Source organism: Sinohyriopsis cumingii, chromosome 13, assembly GCF_028554795.1.
Source record: "Sinohyriopsis cumingii isolate HCF-2022 chromosome 13, ASM2855479v2, whole genome shotgun sequence".
Lineage (NCBI taxonomy): Eukaryota > Metazoa > Mollusca > Bivalvia > Unionida > Unionidae > Sinohyriopsis > Sinohyriopsis cumingii.
The window spans coordinates 72,021,669-72,046,921 of record NC_142973.1 but is presented as its reverse complement, the minus strand read 5'-3'; the positions used below and the strand labels follow the sequence as shown (position 1 = coordinate 72,046,921).

Here is a 25,253-nt window from a genome sequence, read left to right as displayed (position 1 = left end):
CCTACACACCATATTGACCAATATCTTACATCCCATAATGTCCTTATACACCATGTAGACTGATATCTCCCAACCCATAATGCTCCTACTCACAATGTAGGCCCATTTCTTATTAACACAATGCATATACATGCCATGTAGACCAATATCTTACATCCCATAATGCCACTACACACAATGTAGACCAATATCTTACATCCCACTGTGCCCTACACACCATATAGACCAATATCTTACATCCCATAATGTCCTTATACACCATGCAGACTGATATCTCCCAACCCATAATGCCCCTACACACAATGTAGACAGTATCTTACCTCCCATAATGCCGCTACACACCATATAGACCAATATCTTACATCCCATAATGTCCTTATACACCATGCAGACTGATATCTCCCAACCCATAATGCTCCTACACACCATGTTGACAATATCTTACATCCCATAATGCCACTACACACCATGTAGACCAATGTCTTACATCCCATAATGTCCTTATACACCATGTAGACTGATATCTCCCAACCCATAATGCCCCTACACACCATGTAGAGAATATCTTACATCCCATAATGCTCCAACACACCATGTAGACCCTTATCTTTCATCCTGTATGCTCTTTGATCTAAACTAGATGTGGCCTGCAGCTTTATTTAAGTAAAAGCTTCATAAGTTTGAATTCTGGCATTCCATGTCATCACTTTCAGGAGTTATGGTACCATCACTGCCAATATGTATAATTTATATTGTTTGAATTTGTAATGGAAGTAGCTGCAAATAAAACTTGTACCTTTATACAGAGCTAAATATCCCTGCAGGTATGTAACAATTAGGGTGACATACATAGCACTGGAGATGTCATTACATAATGTTTTGTCTATTACCTGTGACATGATTATGGTGTTGTTGTTGTAGGGTTTAACGCCATTTTTCAGCACACGATAGGCTATTCATGGCGGCCAGTATTAATGATGGAGGAAGAACTGGGGAAAACCCAGGAAAGAACCACTGACCCATGAGAAGCTACTGGCAAGCTTTCTCACATACCCACATTGGCTGAATCCGAGACTCGAACCCACGCAGACAGAGGTGAGATGGCAATGATCTGTAACAGAGAGCGCTTTAGCCCACTCAGCCACTCGGGGCCCCGTGACATGATTAGGCAGTGGTGAATTGGATATTTTTTTAATGAGGAACATTTGACTGACAACTAGTGGCAGATAGATGGAGTTAATTCTTGACCAAGATATATATATATATATATATATATATATATATATATATATATATATATATATATATATATATATATATATATATATATATATATATATATATATATATATTGTAGAGTTACAACTCACAGTCTTAAGAAAGTAACAGAAAAGAGCAAAAGCCAACATATATTCAACAATTATTTTATTCCCTTACAATACAAAGTGAAAATGTACAATAGCTAACTTACATCCTTGTGAATTAAATCCCAAATAATCATAGAATTTCTAACACAAGTTCTAATGATTAAAGGTCTAAGTAAACTTTAGTGGTATTCCAAAATAAATCTATCACTGGAGGTGTTGATATGCCTGTGATGACCTGCAATATGCCAACAGTCTTTTGTTGGATCACAATAATGCTCTCCAAGAATATATCCTTATTTAAATTTCTCTTTAAATCTAAGTAAAAATAAAACTAACAAGCAATGCAAATATATGTAACATAATGAAATACATAATGAAATAAAACTAACAAACATGTCATTACATAATGTTTTACCTATCACCTGTGACATGATTAGGTAGACCTTTTTCTCAGCTGTCTTGCTCCACTGTTTTTGAACCAACCGCCATCACGTGATACTTGCCAGTCAACCCGTTTATGCTATGATGGACCCTCATTAATTGCTTTAAATGATCACTCCTTGGCTCTCCACACTACATTGTGCTCTAGACTAAATGAACTGGGACTACATTCATCATAACCTAAATGTAAACAGAAGCGAAAAAAGAAACGCTGTTTCAAAGCATAGAACAGGAAGAAGAATTCCAGTTATCTCCCTTATTTTGGCTCAACAATTTAAAACAAATTTGACAGTTAATTTCGATAACCTAATTCAAATCCCTATTAATTTGTCAACCTTTGTGTCAACTATCCAAGAGATACCTCTGCGTATTGCATTATTCAATGCCCAGTCAGTAGGACCACTGGAAAAGCGCACAGAAATAGTTAATTTTATCAACGACCAGAATATTGATGTCTTTTTCCTGACAGAAACATGGCTAAAAACATCAGGCGATGAGCCCAAGTGTGTAGATCTAACACCCACTGGTTACTTCATCAAGTCGTTCCCCTGTAATTCTCGCGGAGGTGGAATTGCTGTCATCACAAAGAACTCCATCATCAAATGTCTTAACCACACCACAACATTCAATTTCGACCACACATCGTTTGAACTAGTCCAAACCACACTCACACTGGAGCAAAAGTCAGTCCATTTTTTCTGCCTATACCACCCTCCTCCTAGTAGAAAAAACAAGCTGGCAGACTCTCTCTTTTTGGAGCAGTTTCCGAATCTTCTGGAGTATGGAAATTCGATTGGTGGCAACCTGATCATTCTTGGAGATTTCAACTTTCAATTTGACTGTCCCGGAAACCCAAACACATAAAAACCCATAGCTTCCATTAATGTTTTCAACCTCAGTCAGTTAACCAACTCACCCATAAACATGGTCCCATTTTAGACTGGATTCTTCAAAGACCTGATGATAACATTCTACAGTCCTCCCTGGTATCCCATGACTTTGCATCAGATCACCTCTGCATTATATGCCATCTTGACGTATCAGTCCCTAACCCTCCACCTTTATCTGCTACTAAGAGAAACTTCCATATGATAAATAGAACCAAAATAATGCATGACATCCAAGCAAACCTAACAACTTGCTTACCTCCTACAGCAGAACAACTCGATAACTGCCTGCGTTCATTGCTCAACAAACATGCCCCAGCTACCAAGTGCAGAGTATCAATTCAGAAGTGTTCTCCATGGTATAGCAGTGTTAGGGACCAGCTTCGCACTGCTAAAAGAGACCGCTGTAAAACTTAGAGGCTTTGGCTTTCCACCAGACTCACTATTCATAAGCAAATCTATGAAGCTGCTAAGAAGAATGTCACAAATATAGTCCATGCAGCGAAATCAGCCCACTACACTACTAAGATCATTGAAAGTTCCAGCTGCAAAGAGCTCTTCGAGATTACTAACAAGCTAATGTCAAGGAACAAATCTACACCACTTCAACTACCTTCTCTCCAGTTGACCTTCTGGACATGTTCGCAAATTTATTCTGTGACAAAGTACAAACCATTAGAGATAAGCTTGACACCACAATTTCAATTGACTCATTGTCACCATACAGTTGGGATACAGAATTTGAGTGGCAACCATTAGCAGCATTTTAACCTGTCTCTATGGATTTTGTTATTACAATCCTGATGAAGAGTACACCAAAGTCATGTGAACTTGATCTAATTCCAACATCACTGCTGCTTGAGTGCTTAGATGCAGTATTGCCTTCACTAACTGATGTTATTAATACCTCTCTCTCATCTGGAGAATTCCCATCATTTTTCAAAACTGCCATTGTAAAGCCTCTGCTGAAGAAACCAACACTAGAACATAATGATTTAAAGAACTACCGCCCAGTTTCTTACTGTGGTTCAAGTCATACTTGGTCAACAGGACACAAATTGTATCAGCAAATGGAATACACTCCAGCCCAGTTGATCAATGTTGTGGTGTTCCACAGGGTCTGTTCTTGGACCTGTTCTCTTCATTCTGTACACTCAGTCACTCTAAGGTGTCATAGATCATCATCCAGTGTCTCACCAATTGTACACTGATGACACCCAAATATACAAATCTAGCCACCCAACTGAAGTTGATGCTACCATGCAAGGTGTAGAGAGGTGCATTTCTGATGTGAAATCATGGATGACATGTAACATGCTGCAGATGAATGATGATAAAACTGAGGCCATTCTGATCATAACACAAAGTCTTTCTCATTCACATCCTTTACCTCAAACAATAAATATCAGCAACACCAATATTAAATTCACACAATCAGTACGAAACCTAGGTGTTACTCTGGACAGTACTCTCACATTGCACCAACATGTCATGAATATATGCAAGGCTGCATATCTTGAGCTGAGACGCATCAGCTCAATTCGCAAATATCTTTCAGTTGATGCCACTAAAACACTTGTGTGTTCATTAGTACTTTCAAGACTGGACTATTGTAACTCAATTCTGTCTGGTTCATCTCAATATCTACTCCAGAAACTTCAAAAAGTTCAAAACACAGCTGCTTGGATCATACTTAAAGTACCACGATCAGAACACACCTCCCCCACTGCTCTGTACCCTACACTGGCTATCCATTTGATCCAGAATCAAACACAAAATTTGTTCTCTGTGCTACATTTCACTGTCGGACTCTAGTCCAACATACCTATCTGACCTCACCCATGTGTACACACCAGCAAGATCCTTACGCTCCTCTTCTGACAATTGTATACTCATTATTCCCACTATGAAAACAAAGTCATATGGACAGTGTTCTTTTGCATACCAGGGCCCAGCAACATGGAATGAATTGCCCACTGAACTTAGACACAAGGACCTAATAATGTTTCCTACCTTAAATATTCTAAGCATGTTTTTCTTTATGTTTTCTAATTTCATGGTGTTTGTTTTTGTAATCATATCATTATGTTTTTTATCTTATAGGTGTTGTCTAATGTTGTAAAGTGCTTAGAACTTCTAAAGATTAGGCGCTATACAAAGTCCTTATTATTAATATTATTATTATTATATATTTAAATACAAATAATACTATCATACAGCTTAGAGAATTTTTAATTCATACTCTACTGAGATTCGAGCCTATGTCTGCAGGTAAATGGCATCCACCACCTTGCCTGTACAAACGAGCCCATATTCCCTCATGGCTAAGCACACATCACCAAAAAATGATGTTAATCAGTCGGTGTTATATGCACTCATGTGTAGCAGACACACTTGCATGATGACCTAGTAATTAATTCTCACTTATCTACACAGTCATTCTGGATTCCTATGAAAGAAATCAAGGTATATAGAATTAATTATAGAGAATAATAAACATAACCAGACAGAACAGAAAGTGCTATCCCTGGGTTCTATATTAGAAGACTGCTTAGATGGAAGAACTCAATGTATATCAGCTAGTACATTTTCAGTAACCTGTCAATGATGCACAGAGGAGTGATGTAGGTAGTTTATTGTTAGAAAGGAAGACACTCTTTTTCTCTTACCCATATTTATTGTGTTTCAGAATCCCAATGAACCAGGAAAGCTGTTAGGTTTGATTCTTAGATCTCAACTACTCGTTTTGCTAAAACACAAGGTTGGTCACCATCTCTCTATTTCACTCCGTACAGACTCTCTCTCATGCACATATGTCGTTTCCTACTTATATTTTCACACACATTTATCAAATAAACTGAGCTTTGATTAAAGTTTTAATATTGTATCCAGCAAACGTAAAGGAAAAAAGAGAGAAAACTGCTCCCAAAAGATATCTTTTTACAGAACAAATGTTATAAAACTGAAAAATTTCAATTTTTTTGGCCATTGTACCATTATGACAACAGCTTGCATCTTACCTGCACGTACAACATCTTGACAATATTAATGCATCATTTTAGCAATGTTTACATTGTGTTTGTGTTTGAGTTAGGCAGTTAGATATTCACTGTTTAGCATTATTTATTGTTGGCAAGTAAATAGTACTAACACTGGCAAGGTCATTCAGAAGGTAGTAAGTCATCTATGAAGTACAAAACCAATATCATGTGAAAAAAACTTTTGAAAAACCTAAAGAAATGGCACCTGATGAAATGATCAATATAGCTGCACAGTTGCAGGTATGGAATGTGTACTTAAAATTGTGGGAATGGCTTTAAAAAAATGATATGGTGAGAATTTTTAAAATAAAATAATGGGTATTAAGTTCTGCAGAAAATTATCAATGCCAATTAGTGAAAGCAAATAAGGAACAAACATGATAAACATTGATCCAGGTCTATAATTGGTAAGGTGCCTTCAATTAACCAATTGAAATAATGTAAAGATGTAATTTTTTGCAAAGCTTCAAAAGTTGATACCCATGAAAATAAATCGTACAGTATTATCTCATCTAAAGATCCTAACTTTAATTATGTGGAAACAGGAGAACTTTCATATGATTTTTTTTTCAACTATATTATTTTGGAAAAAATTATAATAACTTGAATTCAATGTGCAGGACATAATTTACTGTGATGAGATGAGTTTTTTTAAGTCTCCAAGAATATAATTTTTAGATTAATGATAATATTAATGATAATTTGCAATGGCAACGTCATGTCAACTTTTCAAGTTCATATTCATGCGAGAGGTGATAAAGTTTCTTCAGCAGAGTTAGCAGTTTCATCGATATTTAATATTGTCTGAAATGCAATTTTTGATGTTGATGTATATTTATTTTTATTCCAGGCCTTTGCACCCCAAGGAATGCGTCAACCTTCAACTTTACGATTGAAAGATTTCACAAAATATTACCTTCAGTATTTGAAAACTGATGTAAGTATGTTTTATTTTATTCATATGGATATTTAACATTACCAAATCTTGAATAATTTCTGCCTTTTCATTGATTAAAGCATGTCACATGGAGATTGGGTATGAGACCACACCTGGTCAGTAAAAAACCTACCATGTCTGCATATTTCATTGGTCCATGCATGTGAGATAGAAATTGGGTATGAGACCATACATGGTCAGTAGAAAACATCCCATGCCCATATAATTTAGTGTGATGAATATCATCAGTTTGTAATGGCTGAGTATTTCTAGGTTTGCCTCTACATTAGAATCTTTAAAAAAAAATTACTTTGGGTACTTAATGTCAACAGTAGGGTAAATTTGTTAGAGACCCAGTATAGAATAATTTTAAAGTCATTCGCAAAATGTATAATTCTTCTTTATTTGTTTTACATTTCAACAGCATTAATGCCTTTATTATGTGATCTGTGTTTGATATCTACAATACATACTCACTTATAAGGTAGATCCAACTGCAAATTGCACAGACCAAGATTGACTATTGCATAATATGCTGGTAGATCTGAAGCTATGCACTTTGTTTAGAGTACTCAATAGACCCTGATCTGCCAGCTCATTATGGGATGGTGGATCTGGGTATATACATTTTGTAGCTGGACAGCATAGGGATCTAGCTTTTTGATCCACTCTTGATGTTGGCAGTTTGATGTTAGCAAACTCTTAATCATCTTTAAATGTACATCATACTAAATCCATTGTAACACTTGCACAGAAAACCCCCTAATTGGCTAGCACATTTACATGTATATGTACTTCACCTGATTAGAGTTTCCTGTTATTTTGTAGGGTTTTTTTCTCACTTTTTTCGGTGAAAGCCTTCATACTTAGAATCTCCTCGATCTAGGCCCGTAAAATTTGATTTTAGGTGTTCAGAAAGATCTCTACACTTGGTACTGAAACACCCAATTATTTTATATACATTTGACAGAATTTTAATATCTTTGCCTTTCATTTTGTATACATTTGACAGAATTTTAATATCTTTACCTTTTATTTTGTATACATTTGACAGAATTTTAATATCTTTACCTTTTATTTTGTATACATTTGACAGAATTTTAATATCTTTACCTTTTATTTTGTATACATTTGACAGAATTTTAATATCTTTACCTTTTATTTTGTACACATTTTACAGAATTTTAATATCGTTACCTTTTATTTTGTATACATTTGACAGAATTTTAATATCTTTACCTTTCATTATGTATAAATTTGACAGAATTTTATTATCTTTAACTTATATTTTAAATAATACGTTTGACAGAAATTTCATATATTTACCTTTCATTTTATATACATTTCACAGAATTGTAATGTCTTTAACTTTTATATAATACGTTTGACAGAAATTTAATATATTTACCTTTCATTTTATATACATTTGACAGAATTTTATATCTTTAACTTTTTTTATATACATTTGACAGAATTTGAATATCTTTACCTGTTATTTTGTATACATTTGACAGAATTGTAATGTCTTTACCTTTTATTTTATATAATACGTTTGACAGAAATTTAATATATTTTACCTTTTATTTTATATACATTTGGCAGAATTTTAATATCTTTAAATTTTCTTTAGTGTCAAATTTTGAAATGAAACTGGTTTCTTAAACTATATGACACTTAGCCTAAAACAAGGTGTGCCAATGTTTATTTCTGATATTTACAGTGGCTACAGTGACTAGGAATAGGAAGAGCTTTAAACACATTTTTTTAAATATCTCTCAGAACAAAATTTTAGAAGTAATGATGATTCAGTGTCACATACAACTACCAATAATAAACATATGTTTTAAAAAAAAAATGTGAGTTCTTGTCAAATACTGCTGAGCACAGTTTGAACAAATTTGATAGAAAGTATCCTGGCATGAAGGGCTTTCTATTTGTACAAAAGATGCCAGTCTGTTCTCAAACATGTCTGCTGTTTCTAAAAATAGAAACATCTTAAAATGACTTATTCTAATCTATTTTCAACAGATTTGACTCATATTTGTATGCATATTGCTGATATTGCCATCACGACTTAAAATTTAAAAAAATAATGACTTCTTGAAGACTACTCAGCAGAATTTGACCATATTGTACAGAAAGCATTGCTACCTTTAAAGACTTTGAAATTTACACTTGCTATCAATATGGCCACCATTGCTTAAAACAGAAAAACCATTAAATGGTTTCTTTTGAAAAACTACTCATCCATGTTTGACCAACTTTGACAGCATCCCGGTAAATTCTTATCTGATATCAGACATTGCTTCTGTTACCAAAGCTAGAAAAACTTTAAACTTCTCCAAACATGTCAACAAAATTTGACCAAATTGGATACATAGCATCATGGCATACAGGTGATGCAAATTTGCCATCATATGTGACCAACATTACTAAAATTCGAAAAAACCTTTAAGTGACTTTTTCACCGTATGATGCAAATTCACTGTCCGATATGGCTGTTGTTATTAAAAATAGAAAATTTTTAAATGACTTCTGGTCAAAAGCCACACAACAGGATTCAACCAAATTTACCAGAATGCATCCTGGTATAGAGTGCTATAAAAATGATAGAAAAGTAGTCAATCTGCAAACATGGACATCATTACTAGAAACACCTAGTGAAAAATTAGAACACAGCATCTTTTAATTGTATTCCTCTTAGTCAGTATTATTTTGGAAGACAAAATGTACAAGTTGTTTTAAAACTTAGAAAGGTTGTTTTCATGTAGCATGCATTTGCCTCCCATACAAAGATCTAACCCACTTACCTATGCCTCCCATATGACATTCATAATGTCATAGTCTTGTTTCCCAGAACAAAAACACATAACTGTAAGGCTCAGATGGATGAAATCTTTAAACATTGAACAGTTCTAGTACAATAAATACTACCTGTTTTTCTATAATTTTGCATCAATGAAATCTTTAGACATTGAAAAATTCTAGTACAATAAATACTACCTGCTTTTTTATTATTTTGCATGGATGAAATCTTTAAACATTGAACAGTTCTAGTACAATAAATACCACCTGCTTTTCTATAATTCTGCATCATTTTCACAGTTGAATTTTTTCAATGCAGGATGATATTTTATATTTTATATGTTTGTGTTCACAGATGCCTATGCGTATCTTCCAGGCTTCATACTTTGATTTTTAAAATCACTTAATTATCTAGTGTCAAGCCAGACTCTTCATATCATGTTGTATATACTGTATATATTGTACATAGATAGAAGGCCTCAGGGTAGATTAGTTCTTTAACTAAATGAGTCACCTTCTATAAATAAGTCTTTATTATTATTATTATTATTATTATTAAGGCAACATCATTTTGAAGAATGATGTTCTTGCATTGCTAGAACAGCCTCTAAAAAGCTAATCCTTTCCACCACATGTTAGCATTTGCTATCGCTTCACATTTCTGAAAGTCATTATTGGTAATCAGGTCATGATGAAAATTAAAATTTACAACTTGTGCTTCAAAACTTAAAACATCAACTTGTAAATGCCAATATGTATTTTCTCGAAATATTCTGTAAAAGTATTTTATAAGTTATATTTTGTGCAGATTTTCACTGCCAGGTATGCATTATACTCTTCCTAATATCAGTCTGAAACCATTAGTGAATGTGTCAACAGGAAGAAAGGTAATAATGGTGGACATCATGGTGTTATCAAGGAAAAAAATACATGACAATACGAAAACTATTTGCAATTGTATTGGAACACAGCTACTTCTCTACAGGAATCATGCTGTGATGAAACATGCTGTGACATTCTATGCTGCAGAGATGGACACTGCAATGACACAGCCAAATTTGCTTTCCTTTCATCTCTTTTCTCCATGCTTGATACAGGTTGTTTTTGTTCTTTTAAGTGTCTGTAGTCTGTGTGTGTCAATATTGGCCAGTGTCACTGGGACAACAGATTTTCACTGCATAGCAATCTTCCTGCATTTAAATTTCCTGTCAGCTGCTTGGCCAAATTGATTCAACAAACTAACTGAATCTCTTCCTTATTTTTACACTGGCTAGCAAAGTGTAAAAATTGTGTCTGGACTAAATGTAACTGTAGATAAATGCATATAAAATATAGGCACAGACCACCTTTACTGACTTTAAAAAATGTATGTTTCCTTATCGTTATGTTTTTACATTATGTTAGTCTGTGGAGAGATTTCTATTTCACACTGATGCTATTATGAAAGCAAATTGAAAAAATCACACTGTTTCAATAATAATAATAAAAACAACAATAATTTATTTTCAAAGCATACAATTCATTTAGCAAAATATTTAGCTAATCTCACATGAGGCCCTATGAGGCATACAACAGTTCTCTTCATAGACAACAGTATTTATAAATGAAAGAAGGAATGAATGTATTAATTATGGCTTAATGTCACATTAATTATGGCTTAATGTCACATTAATTATGGCTTAATGTCATATTAATCATGGCTTGATGTTACATTAATTATGGCTTAATGTTACATTAATTATGGCTAGATGTCACATTAATTATGGCTTAATGTCACACTATTTATGGCTTGATGTCACATTAATTATGGCTTAATGTCACATTAATTATGGCTTAATGTCACATTAATTATGGCTTGATGTCACATTAATTATGGCTTAATGTCACACTATTTATGGCTTGATGTCACATTAATTATGGCTTAATGTCACATTAATTATGGCTTGATGTTACATTAATTATGGCTTAATGTTACATTAATTATGGCTTGATGTCACATTAATTATGGCTTAATGTCACATTAATTATGGCTTGATGTCACATTAATTATGGCTTAGTGTCACATTAATTATGGCTTAATGTCATATTAATTATGGCTTGATGTTACATTAATTATGGCTTAATGTTACATTAATTATGGCTTGATGTCACATTAATTATGGCTTAATGTCACACTATTTATGGCTTCATGTCACATTAATTATGGCTTAATGTCACATTAATTATGGCTTGATGTCACATTAATTATGGCTTAATGTTACATTAATTATGGCTTAATGTTACATTAATTATGGCTTAATGTTACAATAATTATGGCTTAATGTCACATTAATTATGGCTTAATGTCACATTATATGGCTTAATGTCACATTAATTATGGCTTAATGTTACATTAATTATGGCTTAATGTCACATTAATTATGGCTTAATGTCACATTAATTATGGCTTAATGTCACATTAATTATGGCTTGATGCCACACAGATATTTCACTTAAAAGATGCAATGTATATGTTATTTTGGAAAAAATTCATAGCTTGGCTGGTACAGTGTGCTGTGACAGGATTATGCCAAAGATTATTTTATAGGTACAATAAAGTTTCAGTTGAACCTATATTGTGTGCATTGTTTTAACAGGTACATTTTTGTAACATGTTGGTAGCTGAAAGAAAGCATTCTGATTTGACCAAAGTGAGATCGTCAGCCAGCATTTAGTAATGGCTGATATTTTGTATATGTTTGGTGCTGATCTTAAACAGTACAAAAAATGTAATATTAATGGTTCAGAAAAGTATGTCATTGTGGTTAAAAAAAATCAATTATGGAAGTCTTTATTGATCATTCTTTGACAATGAACAAAGCCTAGTCATTGCATAAAAAAGCTCCATTCTTTTATTCTCTTCTGCAGGAGATTGAAATTTCAAAGGCAGAGAATGACTACAAAGTTGATTTGAAACCCTATCTGCTTCCGAATCCCTACACTGTAGAGCCAGTAAGTTTTTGTCTGATTTGTTTGGGGGAAAAAATATCCATCAGAAAGTATACATTATTACAATATTTGTTTATTCTGTTTAAGATATATTGGTTTTCAGACATAGAAGATAATTATGTAAGATTTGGAGTAATCTGAACATTTTACCACACTTTTATTTATAACATCAGTGTGTAAAACAAACATTTGCTTGGCAGGTTTTAGTTGCTGATTACTGTAGTAATTGTAATTGTAGTAGTAGAAGTAGTAGTGATTGTTGTTATTTTGATGCAGATGTAATAGACTTGAAATAAACTGTAGTCTGGATCCAGCCATGCTGAATCATACCCCACTTTTAATCTATGATGGAGATTACAAAACGGTTCAAATGTCTGGGTTCCATTAACTTAAGTCTGGTAAACAGTTTGCAAAAGGTCTGGGAATTTCAGAGAAAAAGAAATTTGAACCAATGACAAAGATGTAGATCAGTCGGAAGAATTAATAGGAAATTTTAAATTTCTCAGCACTTTCTTGTAGAGAATTGTTTCCACAAACGGTAAAGTTCAGACCACCCTCCAAAGAGCTGAGAATGAAGATGTTAAGCAATTCTTCTCACTTTTTTCCTGGCATGTCTGTTTTATCCACCATTCATTTCATCTTTTCCATCCATTCTTTTTGGGTCATATTTTGTTCTAAGGGTCACACATGGTTTAATGTGGAGGGACTTTTGAGCAAACAACTATTTTTCCCTAAAAAGTAGGTTACAGTTGTCTGATATTGACATTTGTAATAGCTGTATGGGTGTTCATTTTCCATAAACACACTTCATGTTAATGAACTTCTTTGTATTTTTCAGACATTTTCATTACCAAGATTATTCAGACTCTTCAGAGGGCTTGGATTGAGGCATTTAGTTGTTGTCAATGACAACCATCAGGTATGTAATTTGAAATTACGTATTCTCTAAATAAAATATATGAATAATGTCTATCTTATTAGAATGCAATTTTTTTAAAAGTTTTCATTATTACATGAAAATTTGTTTCTGTACTACAGTTCACTTTTTGTACCACTAAGCTGTCTTATTCATTTGGTCTATAATAGGGTTCACTGTACAGTTTCATACTTTGTACAGGGTTTGAATTTTAAAGATAAAGAATTTCCCACATCTTCCTCACTGGTAATCCTGATTTTTGATAATGACATTGCATATTATTATTATTGTTGTTGTTGTTGTTGTTATTCCCTAGTGGAGAACATTACCAGGTAGTGTACTTTTTAAGACAAATGTTTTTGCCTATTCAGGTCACAATCCATGCCAGTGGTTATATTTGCAGTAATTAAAGTAAAAAATTAACCAGTTTTCAAATAACAATTGGATGGAGGAGGTTGAAAAGGGTATGGGGACTGAAAAGTGTAAAGTTTAACAACACTACCATGTCCAAAAGGAAATAGGCAATGACTTTTATAGGTATGTCTTTGCTTTTAAAAAAGGTTACCCTCTGCTATAGTTATAGCAAAATGTATGTTTTACCCCTCCGGCTCCTTTGGGTCACTGACAGCTGTCACAGACTCTACCCCCATGACTTTCTTAACCCATGTGCAACCCATACATGTTTAGCACTTTAGTCATCCACATATGTAACCCAGTCATGTGGTTAGAGTCTGTGATGAATGTCAGTGACCCAAAGGGGCCAGAGGGACAAAACAGTAATTTGTTTGCATAATTTGAATGCATGTAAAATGTCTTTCCAATTTGTTTAGAAAATATACGCTACATACCTTAAGATCTGATGTATCCTGTTGATGTTCACATATGACAATATTAATACCTCCAAACTGTTGATGTTCATATATGACAGTATTAATACCTCCAGACTTTTGATGTTCATATATGATAATATTAATACCTCCAAACTGTTGATGTTCATATATGACAATATTAATACCTCCAGACTGTTGATGTTCATATATGACAATATTAATACCTCCAGACTGTTGATGTTCATATATGACAGTATTAATACCTCCAGACTGTTGATGTTCATATATGACAATATTAATACCTCCAGACTGTTGATGTTCATATATGATAATATCAGTACCTCCAGACTGTTGATGTTCATATATGACAATATTAATACCTCCAGACTGTTTGATGTTCATATATGGCAAGATTGGTAGCCCTTTCCAGACTGTTGATGTACATACATAGCAATATTATTAATCCCTCTATTGATACACATATACAGCAATATTAGTAGCCCTCCAGAGTGTCAATGCATGTATACAGCAATATTTAGTCACCCTGCAAACATATAGGGCAATATTGGTATTGCTGCAGACTGTACAGCAATATTAGAACTGACTGTTGATGCACAGACTGTTGATGCACATAATACAGCAATATTTTAGTAGCCCTGCAGACTGTTGATGTACATAATACAGCAATATTTTAGTAGCCCTGCAGACTGTTGATGTACATAATATAGCAATATTTTAGTAGCCCTGCAGACTGTTGATGCTCATATATGGCAAGATTGGTAGCCCTTTCCAGACTGTTGATGCACAGACTGTTGATTGCATAATATAGCAATATTTTAGTAGCCCTGCAGACTGTTGATGAGCATAATACAGCAGTATTTTAGTAGCCCTGCAGACTGTTGATGCGTATAATACAGCAATATAGTAGCCCTGCAGACTGTTGATGTACATAATACAGTAATATTTTAGTAGTCCTGCAGACTGTTGATGTACATAATACAGCAATATTTTAGTAGCCCTGCAGACTGTTGGTGCATATTGTTATGACCTAGGGATATGAATTATGTAACAAAAAAGAGCAAAACTAACAATTTTTTTAATAATTTAAAATGCAAATATATTTTCCTAAAATAAATAGTGAAATAATTAAAAATAACTTGAGCTATGGTATGAATTCCAAAATTTTATAAATGTTCTTTCAATTCCAAGAGGTAATCTGGATATGTCCTAAAAGGTATTCCAAAATGTGCAATAAATTCCAAGGTAGTCCAGATATGTTCTTAAGGTATTCTAAAATGTTATATCAATTCCATGGTTGTCCCGATATGTTCTAAAGATACTGCAAAATGCAAATTCTAATCTGATGAATGCTTTAACACCACAGAAGAATCAATGTTTTAAACTCCAAAAGTCGTGACTTTAATTCAAGGTCAATCCAAAATGTTATGTTCAAAAAATACCATTGAATGTTTCACTGTAAATCTCAAGAAGTAGTATATCCAAGTCTTGTAATAAATTCAGAATAATCTAGTGCATGGTATTGTCTGTTCCAAGTAGTGCAAATCCAGCAAATGGTTATCAGTTTGAATAGATTAGAGTTCTCAATGTCCCTTTTACAAGACTGATATCGAGTCTTAGGAATGAGTGATTTCTGCATTATTCAACCCCACTATGCATTTGATGCTATGAAATGCTTTTTCAGTGAACAAAACAACTGCTGCTTTAATTAATCAAAAACAAAGACAGTCTGACCTCTCTACAGTAAAAATTTCCTCCTTAAATCACATGATGTTATTTTGACCTTCATTTGCATCACTCATGGCCTGTTTGGACCAAGTGATATTGTTCACTTCAACTTGGCACATCAACCTTGAGATTGTATGACTGCAAATAGTAATTAAAATATATATATATATATATATATATATATATATATATATATATATATATATATATATATATATATATATATATATATATATATATATATATATATATACATACATACATACATTCATCTTTATAGTATAACTCATTAATAAGATACTGCCAATAAAAAATGCCTTAAACTACATGAGTCTAAGAAAACTATGTTATGAAAATAATATACATAATATAGATATACATAACAACATGCACGGCAATATTAGAAACCCTTCCAGAATGTCTTGTACTTTTCTAAGAATTTATTAGTTTCACATTCTTCTGTACATTTAAAGTCTATGATCTTCGCCCACCTATAGGGTGCAAAAATTGGTTGAGGCTTATTCAGTATGAGTGACCATTTGCTATTACAAAACCATGTGTTTGATTGGTTTTAGCATTAGTTCTTAAAACCAAGCAACACTTTGTGTAAATGAAGATAGTTCCACAACCAGTTTAACTAACAGACATTTAAAGGCAAAATACCGTACTGAAAACAAATCATACCAATGTAATTTGTTTTTTTTGTGGGCTTAACACCACTTTTTTAGTACATAATAGGCTTTATTTACATAGTGGCCAGTATATTTTGGTGGAGGAAGAATTCCGGGAGGCTACTGGCAAGCTTTCACAAATACCTATACTGGCCAAGCCAAGACTCAAACCCACATGGTCAGAAGTGGGATGTCAGTAATCTGACCACCATAGACCACTTGGCCACCAAGGGCCCCTCGTACCAGTAGGAAGCAATAGTTTATTGTTATGTATCGATACATAATGTTACACCACTAATCATCATCATGCTGATTACAGGCAAGACACTGCATTCCACATAACAATTGTAGTGTAAAAAACGACCCAACTCACCAGTCATTTCCAGTTCCTGGACAAGTCCATTTTCAGTTAAGAGGTTTATTCACAACTACTCGTGTATGTTCATAGAAGAAAAATGCTGTGTCATCTGCTTCCGATATTTACAATATTGAATCAAGCAAAGGAAAAGATTTTATGTTCATGTGTGCAAGAGATATAACTCTAAATTTTCAACATTATAGCAATTTACAGAATTATCCAGCAGTTAGTGAATAGGATGAACTTTGTCACTCGTGACTAAGGAAAATAGACTTGCCCATAGTGTATGCAATATGGCGCTTTGTTGGTATGTAAAGTCCATTAAGCATGAAAGGTTCAGAGGATGCCAGCATTAGGGCCACTCTGGTCACAGTCAGGTTAGAAATTATAAATCAGTGAATGAATTGACTAAGTTCTGTGCACCTTTTATCACATTAAAAAATCCGTTATTGAAATCAGTAAAAATAAAAAAAAATGGGGAGGTATATTCCGACTATAGTAATCATAATTCTGATTACAGGCAAGACACCGCATTCCACATAACACTTCTGTTTAGGTATATTTACAGCTTTTAGGTTCTTAGAAAGTTATGTTTCACATGATATTATTGAAGTTTATAAGGGTTTATTTAACATTCAAATGGAAACTTTTACCATTATTTGTATTTATTTATTTTTTCCATTTTAGCCTGTTGGGATGATAACAAGAAAGGATTTGGCCAAATTTCGAGCAGAGTCTAAGAGAGGACTGGTCAAGATAGAACACTTAAAGATAGAGTCAGTTTAGAGATCTGGCAGCGATACCTGATCTGTTTCATATCAGTAGTCTATGTGTGGATTCTTGATGACAGTTATAATGTGCCACATTGTTTCTTTCACTATAGCATGTACCCAAGAGTTAGAATAGACTTACTTATATCATCATAGTAAATGCCAGTCAGTCAGAGTCAATGCTGTTAATTTTGATATAGAGTGAACAATCTAGACCGTGACCAGATAGTGACCTTAAGTTTCTGTGGGAAGCAGTCTGGGTAAGTCAATGTTCACAGTTAAATACATGATATAAATAAGTAAATATTGTAAGAAGATAAAAGAACACAGTTGATGATTTAATAAAAAAATGAATAAATTCTATGCAAATTTTCATTTTTCATGATATGTCCATGAAAACTGTAATGTTTCATTGTTGTATGCTGTAGACTTTGGTATGTTCCAATCCTTGTATAAAATGGTATTACATGTTCAGCCATCACTGATTGTCAGACAAGGTCAAGGTCAGTAGAAAATATTGTTTATTTGTTCGGTTAAATTTGTATTGCTTGGTCACAAGTATTGATTCCAGAGAGGATAACTCTCATACTTGGTCAGCAGAAACAGAAAGCTCTGTCCTTTTAAAACCTTGCTCATATGCCCAGGTAAAGTTAGAGGATTAAAATTCTTGATTAAATTTCTGTTTTTGTACAGACATAAGTCTCAAACCCTGCAAAGGATAGTAGTCATATTTAGACTGTAAAATGAGTAAGCACTGCACTTACCTATTCATGCGCCATAGCCTCAACCTATCTGACTCTCAGGCAAGGTCATTTGAAGGTGAAGAAATATTGGTTGCTGTAGTAGGCTATATAAGTTCTTGAAATTTGTTTAGAAATATTTGTCATGGAAAGTATTAAAATATTTATTCCCCAGTATATCTGAACTTTGTCTAAAATTAAACTGGAAATTAACAATTTATTATATTAATACAAGACTTTTGCTATAATAATGCTTTAGAAACCGTAAGTTCCACGGAAACTGAATACTTTTACCAATGAGAAACAAGGTTTTGCCAAGGTCAGAAACAAAGGTCATTGAGTTAATTTACAGATTGCAGGGATTAACTCTATAAGCAAAGGGTGCAACCAGTTGAACCAACTTGAATAGATGACGGCTTGGTGTTTTGGGATGTAATCACTGTAACATCTTGGGAGAAAAAAAAATCCCCATCAAAAGAAAAAAAGACCCAGCAAACAACACAAGCTTTTAACACTATCAATTAAATCTGGGAAATGTTTCTCACTTGATGGTTTAATAAATAATGACCTCATTCACCCACAGGCAATATGGATTAACTCCAAAGACAAACAATGTACATGACCACTATCTCGACTTCTGCACGACATGACCTGTACATTATCTAGGTTTACAGTCTGTAACAAACGTCACTCTGTGCTTAACTTGCCAAATTTACAAACTGGAATCCTTTTTGGTGTTTGTTTCTTATCAGAACTGTTAAAGTGTCCATTGTTACAGATGATCACACAAAGGTCAGTAATACCCGTCTGTTCTCGTGATATGGTCATTCTTAATGATGGAACAATCTGCTTGTACTTTAGACTGTGTTACAATCTATAACATATGACTCTACGTGCATCACCTGTAAACTTTCAGAAATCAGTAGCGAGCCTTTTTTTTAGAACAGCTTAAGCAGTCATAGTTACAAGGATTAAATAAAGGTTGGTGGTGTTTATCCCCCGTTTTTATGCTGCAGTCATTCATAGCAGTGTCAAAATGCATATTTTACCAGGACATCTTGGGTGCTGGGCATGTTCAGCATGTGGTCCAGGGTTCGTACCTTATTGGGAAAAAGTCGGGAAAAATTACACTTTTTTTCCCAACCATGAAAAGTCCTGGAATTTGCATATTTACATATTCTGAGAACAACTTCTGGTGTTTTGTTGTATCATGGGACTACCACATTGACATGTGCTCTCTAATTGATAAATCAGATTGGCCAGATTGCTGGTTTTTACAAAATGTATCTGACTTTCATTTAATATAATTGAATGTCTCTACAACAATATTAAAATGGAGTTTGTTGTTGATATCACATGACAAATGAAATTCCAATGTTGTCGTTTGAGATTTGCGAAGTGACCAGTAATGCAAATGGTGAGTACCAGGTCCGATTTCATCAATGCTGTAGTTACATCTAGTCTGTCAGTGGATTAAAGACATAATGATTATAATACTTGCCATTTCTGAGAAAATCATTTTCCTATTGATTTCATGCAGGTATAAGTCAATATAACATAAGATTAATTTTTCTAGGCCCGCTGGTAAGTAACTACCATATGTTGCTACTGCACAGTGGTGGCAAAATCCAAATTTTTGATATTCAATTGCAATGACACCACACCACAACCTAAATGTCCAAATATGAAAAATGGGGTGGGAATATTTTGAGGAAACCTGGATTAGAAAATGGACTGCTATTCATTTGAAACCAAATTTGTAGTCCAAATTGTTAAATATCAGAGCTGAAAAGAGAAATTGTCATCCCTTGCATTATATATTAAAAAACGACTCCAGCCCCTGTATCAATACAGGTTTGGGGACTGGTTTAACGAATTACAAGAAGACAAGTTGATTGTACAGAAAATTCAGTCCTTGTTTATACAACAGTATATAATTTTTAAGGTCTTTCGTCAAAATTTAAATCAACCTTTTTGAAAATGTTTTTCAAATAATGGATTTTTAACCAGATCATCTTAAGGATATTAGGTTGTTTGAAAAAGCTTGTTTGGGATTTTATTGGCACAGGTAAGTTCAGGGTTAAACTCTCTTCATTACAAGACAAGATTCTAATTACTTGCGTTTATTGTTTTTTTATATATACTGTAATAGGAAATGTTTACTTTTTATAAGATACATGTATATATTGCTATAGAATTCTTTTGAATTAAAGGTTTGAAAGAACAAAACTAATTTATGCTCATTATGTTGCTCCTGACTGCAGCATAATGCAGGTCAGCAAAATAATGTTAGAATTTTTATTTTGTACATTGAAATGACTTAACATGCCAATTTATAGGAATATAATCAAACTTGTTTCATGTGATACTATTTGTGGTTTTGTACATGATCATCTTTTCTTACTTAGATGTTTTGGAGAATGTTGAAAGAGAACCATCTTTAGGTTTAGAAAATGCATGTTTTATAATCTAAACTGTTCTTTAATTCCATTCAGTAACGGTCATATATAAACCTTGAAAAATTAATTTCATCCAGGAAATGACCTGGGAATTTATCTTTAGAAAAGCATGGGAAAAATGGTGGTCACTTTACAAAAATGCATTCATATAATAAAATCGATCTGTGAATTATCATTGTGGGTGTAAATGACGTGGTTGCTCTTAGCAGAGGTCACTCATAACAGGTTTTACTATTTGCTGTTTTGATAAAGCTGGCTGCTCACTGTTTTAGCTGTGCATTATTACAACAGATCTGTCATATGTGCCAATATGTGTATGGATTGTTTCACTTTTTCTATCATATTCCTTTGTATTACATTATGTACTGTCCACAGAAGTTACAAGATCGTTTCACAGGTATTGTAATGTACATATTACATATACATTGAGGTCCAAAACTGTGCATGGGTTTTAGGTAAAACAATTATTTATGTGGTCTGAATGTAGTATTTTATGGCTCAGCAGAAAATGCTGTTTGAAAAGGAATATTTTTTTATTGAATTTTTAAGATAAACAGGGAAAATAACACCTACATTCAATTAACGTTTGTGTCAATATTCCAAAAATTTATAAAAGATCCCTATAATATGATTGAATTAGATTTTAGTTGACTTAGTTCCAGTTGTTTTCAATGCAGTTTGGCTGGAGGTGAGGTAATATACATACAAAGAAAAGTAGATGATTTGATGCCATATTAACATCAACGAATATTTGAATAGGGAAAATAGGTATTTATTTCAGCTCTGATATTTTGAAAAATATCAATATATAGTATTGCAATATATGATGTTATGTAACTAGAACATTTGGTGCTATATATTCAGAAATATATCAATATCAAGTATTACAACATATGTAATTAAAAAATTACTATATATTTGAGATACATTAATATGAAGTATAACAATGTAAGATGTTATCTAATTAGAATAGTTAGTACTATATATCTGAGATATATTAATATGAAGTAGTGCAGTGTATGATGTTATTTGTTAGACTATTTAGTACTATATATTTGAGATATATTAATATGGAGTAGTGCAGTGTATGATGTTATGTGTTAGACTATTTAGTACTATATATCTGAGATATATTAAAATGAAGACGTGCAGTGTATGATGTTATGTGTTAGAATATTTAGTACTATATATTTGAGGTACTTTAATATGACGTATTGCAATATATGATGTTATGTATTAGAATATTTAGTGCTACATATTTGAGGTACTTTAATACAAAGTATTGCATTATATGAATATGTATTAGAATATTTAGTACTATATATTTGAGGTACTTTAATATGATGTACTGCAAAATGTTAATTGTAAAGTTGCCTGACATTCCAGCTGTTTGTTTACTACCCGATTTATTTGCATGTAACACCAGTCTAACTATAAAAACAGACAGTAACGACTGTAAATCTTGGGACATTGTATGTCTTGGGACAGCCTTAATTGTTTTCAAAAGTAATTTTTTTATGACATAAATGTTGTGACACAGAATTAAAGCAATGTTTTCACGTAATATAAGTCTTAAGACACCTTCAACATTTTTTCCCACTAATCAATCGATATATATTGCAGTGATTATAATGACACCAAAAAATTACTTAGTGGTTGTTATAAGGGCTATTTTTGTGAATTATTACATAGAAATGTTATAATGTTATACAATAATCTAATTTGTTTGGAAAATCAATAAATCTGTTTAATTTTCCTTTGTTTTCTTATTATTTCTAACTAATTCAGATATATATAATTTGATTGGACGATGACATGAATTGAGCATTAGCAGATTGCTGTACACATTTATAATAGTAACTTCTCACTTTTGTGCCTAGGTTATTATTGTTTGTTTATGCAGTATTGCATTACAGTTTTATATCAGTGCAACAGTAATAATGTTTTCATTTTGCCTTGAAATAGTACATACCTAATTCATTAAAAATGTGATCCCAGTATGACAACAACAAACAACAATAGTGTTCGGTTCAATGCTTACATTTAGCGAGCGTATTTACATAATGGTGCCACTAAATGTACATTGAAGATTGTAATTTGTGCTGATGTGGTACACCACCTGGATTTGAATCCTAGGCACCACTACATTAAATTTAAATAATATCTCCAAAATGCAATAAAGAAGTTTCAGAAACATTGTTTATAAAATATTTGTAATAATATAAGTGAATTTAAAATAGTACCAGTTTACATTGCTATGGTAATCATGCCAATATTATGGAGTAAAAGGCAATTACACATCAAAGTAATGACACAGATGCTGGACAAAAATCCCTCTTTACCTAAGCCAGCTTTAGGATTTAAATGATCAAGAGTGCTAGTAATATACATGAGTTTGGGTTATCAAGCACATATCTATTTCTATTGATATGTTTATAAGAGCTACTAATATACATGAATTTGGGTTATCAAGCACATATCTATTTCTATTGATATGTTTATAAGAGCTAGTAATATACATGAGTTTGGGTTATCAAGCACTTATTTATTTCTATTGATATGTTTATAAGAGAGCTAGCAATATACATGAATTTGGGTTATCAAGCACATATCTACTTCTATTGATATGTTTGTAAGAAAGCAATATGGCAGCACTGTAACACTGTTGTCGAATAGCTGTGATAATGTTTTAAATATTCTTAGTTGTTATTTTAACCTATCGCATGAAATTTTAGCTTAGACATGCAGCGTGAAGATTGTGGAACCTCTACTGTTCATTTTTGTCAGGTAGATTTATTCCTTTGTACGAAATGTGAACTGAAAAGGTTTCCTAGGGTGACGAGAAGCCCTGTAAGTATGGCGGCAGATTACGAACAACAGCAGTTCATTGATAGCTCGTCAATAATGGTGAATGAACTTCTTTGTTTTGTACAAAACAAAATGAATACATTGCCACATGATTATAATGTGAAGCTGTGTGTAGACACATACTGTGACAGTGACATTGAGGCTGCAAAACGGACCTTGTTCTCAGTGGTACAAACAGTTGAGAGAATGATAAAGAGGAAGGGTATGGATAAATCTATTAATAATATGAAAGATATATTGAATCTATTTCTGTCCACAGACCCAAATGACATACCAAGTTTTTGTGCATTGGATCTTTCAAAGTTGCCACCTGTATCTTACAATTATGTGGACATGTCAATTTTATTGAAGGACATGTAAAATGTGAAACATTTGGTGGACATACTTAAGTCAGTCCAGGCAGAGACGTTATGTGCAATGCAACGTTTATGTGAACAAACCCAGCCATGTTTGACAGTCAAAAGTACATTGCCTCCCCACGTTGACAATTCGAACACAGTTCAGTCTGACATTATTCTCACTGAGAATTCATCTGCAGTCGGAGGCTACAGTATAACAAATCATGAGCTGAAAAGTCAACTATGTAGGTCAACAAGGAATATCCCTGATCCCAGTTGTTCAGAAGAAAAAACCGTTACTAGTACCGCATGCGAAGATGTGCAATGCACAGACTCAGACAGCAAAGAGACTCAGGTTAGTGCAAATAAGACCTGCTCTGCTTTATGAGATACAACAGCAGAAATTCATGATAATAATAAATCAGATGATGGTGAACTAAACCACAGCACAACCACATTAAAAATGGTCGCATGTTCAGAAGACACCAACGCTCAAGACGAGAATTTGGAAAATGATAAAACTTTTGCTAAAGTCCCAAGTTCTCTGCAGAACAACGACTCTGTGTGGCAGCGTTTACACGTATAACATCGCACACAAATCATCAACAATGGCTTAATAAGTTTACGAATGTCCAATCAACGCACCAGTTTCCAAGAAGGCATGGAAGTGTTATCATAGGAAAGGCAGCATCTTCAAATTTGCGTACAGTGCATCCAATGCGACAGCGATGCATATTCGTGACAAGACTTGCCCCCAAAATGAGGGAATCTGACATTTCTTCGCATATTGAGCATTACTCTGGAGTTAAACCCACCCAGGTGGAAAAACTACAAACAAAATTTAATACCTATGCCAGCTTCAAAATCACATGTGATAACCCTACACGCAACGCGATAATGAACGTGGATGCATGGCCAAGAAACGCCTTAGTTAGAGACTACTATCAAAGTCGGAATTGAACCATCATCTCCACAAATTGGACTCAAATATACATAATGGATACTTTACGCATTTCTTTTTATAACTGTCATTCATTAACAAGAAATATACAAAATGTAAGAACTTTATGTGATATTTCCAATATTTGTTT

General features: G+C 33.3%; 1 protein-coding gene across 5 annotated transcripts in view; it reads left to right on the top strand.

Annotated features, from left to right (window-relative positions):
• The window catches only part of LOC149785824 (H(+)/Cl(-) exchange transporter 7-like), a 179,956-nt gene that overhangs the window by 150,115 nt on the left and 4,588 nt on the right, over positions 1-25,253 (top strand). For 3 of the 5 annotated variants that reach the window (XM_089979769.1, XM_089979770.1, XM_089979768.1), the window contains 5 exons: positions 5,385-5,456; positions 6,587-6,673; positions 12,386-12,469; positions 13,305-13,385; positions 17,675-22,712. In XM_089979769.1, the coding sequence (XP_089835895.1) occupies positions 5,385-5,456; positions 6,587-6,673; positions 12,386-12,469; positions 13,305-13,385; positions 17,675-17,773 (423 nt within the window). In that variant the 3' untranslated portion in view covers positions 17,774-22,712. Of the gene's footprint in view, positions 1-5,384; positions 5,457-6,586; positions 6,674-12,385; positions 12,470-13,304; positions 13,386-17,674; positions 22,713-25,253 lie in introns of those variants that run through there. The other 2 variants (XR_016425460.1, XR_016425461.1) reach the window with 2 other exon arrangements.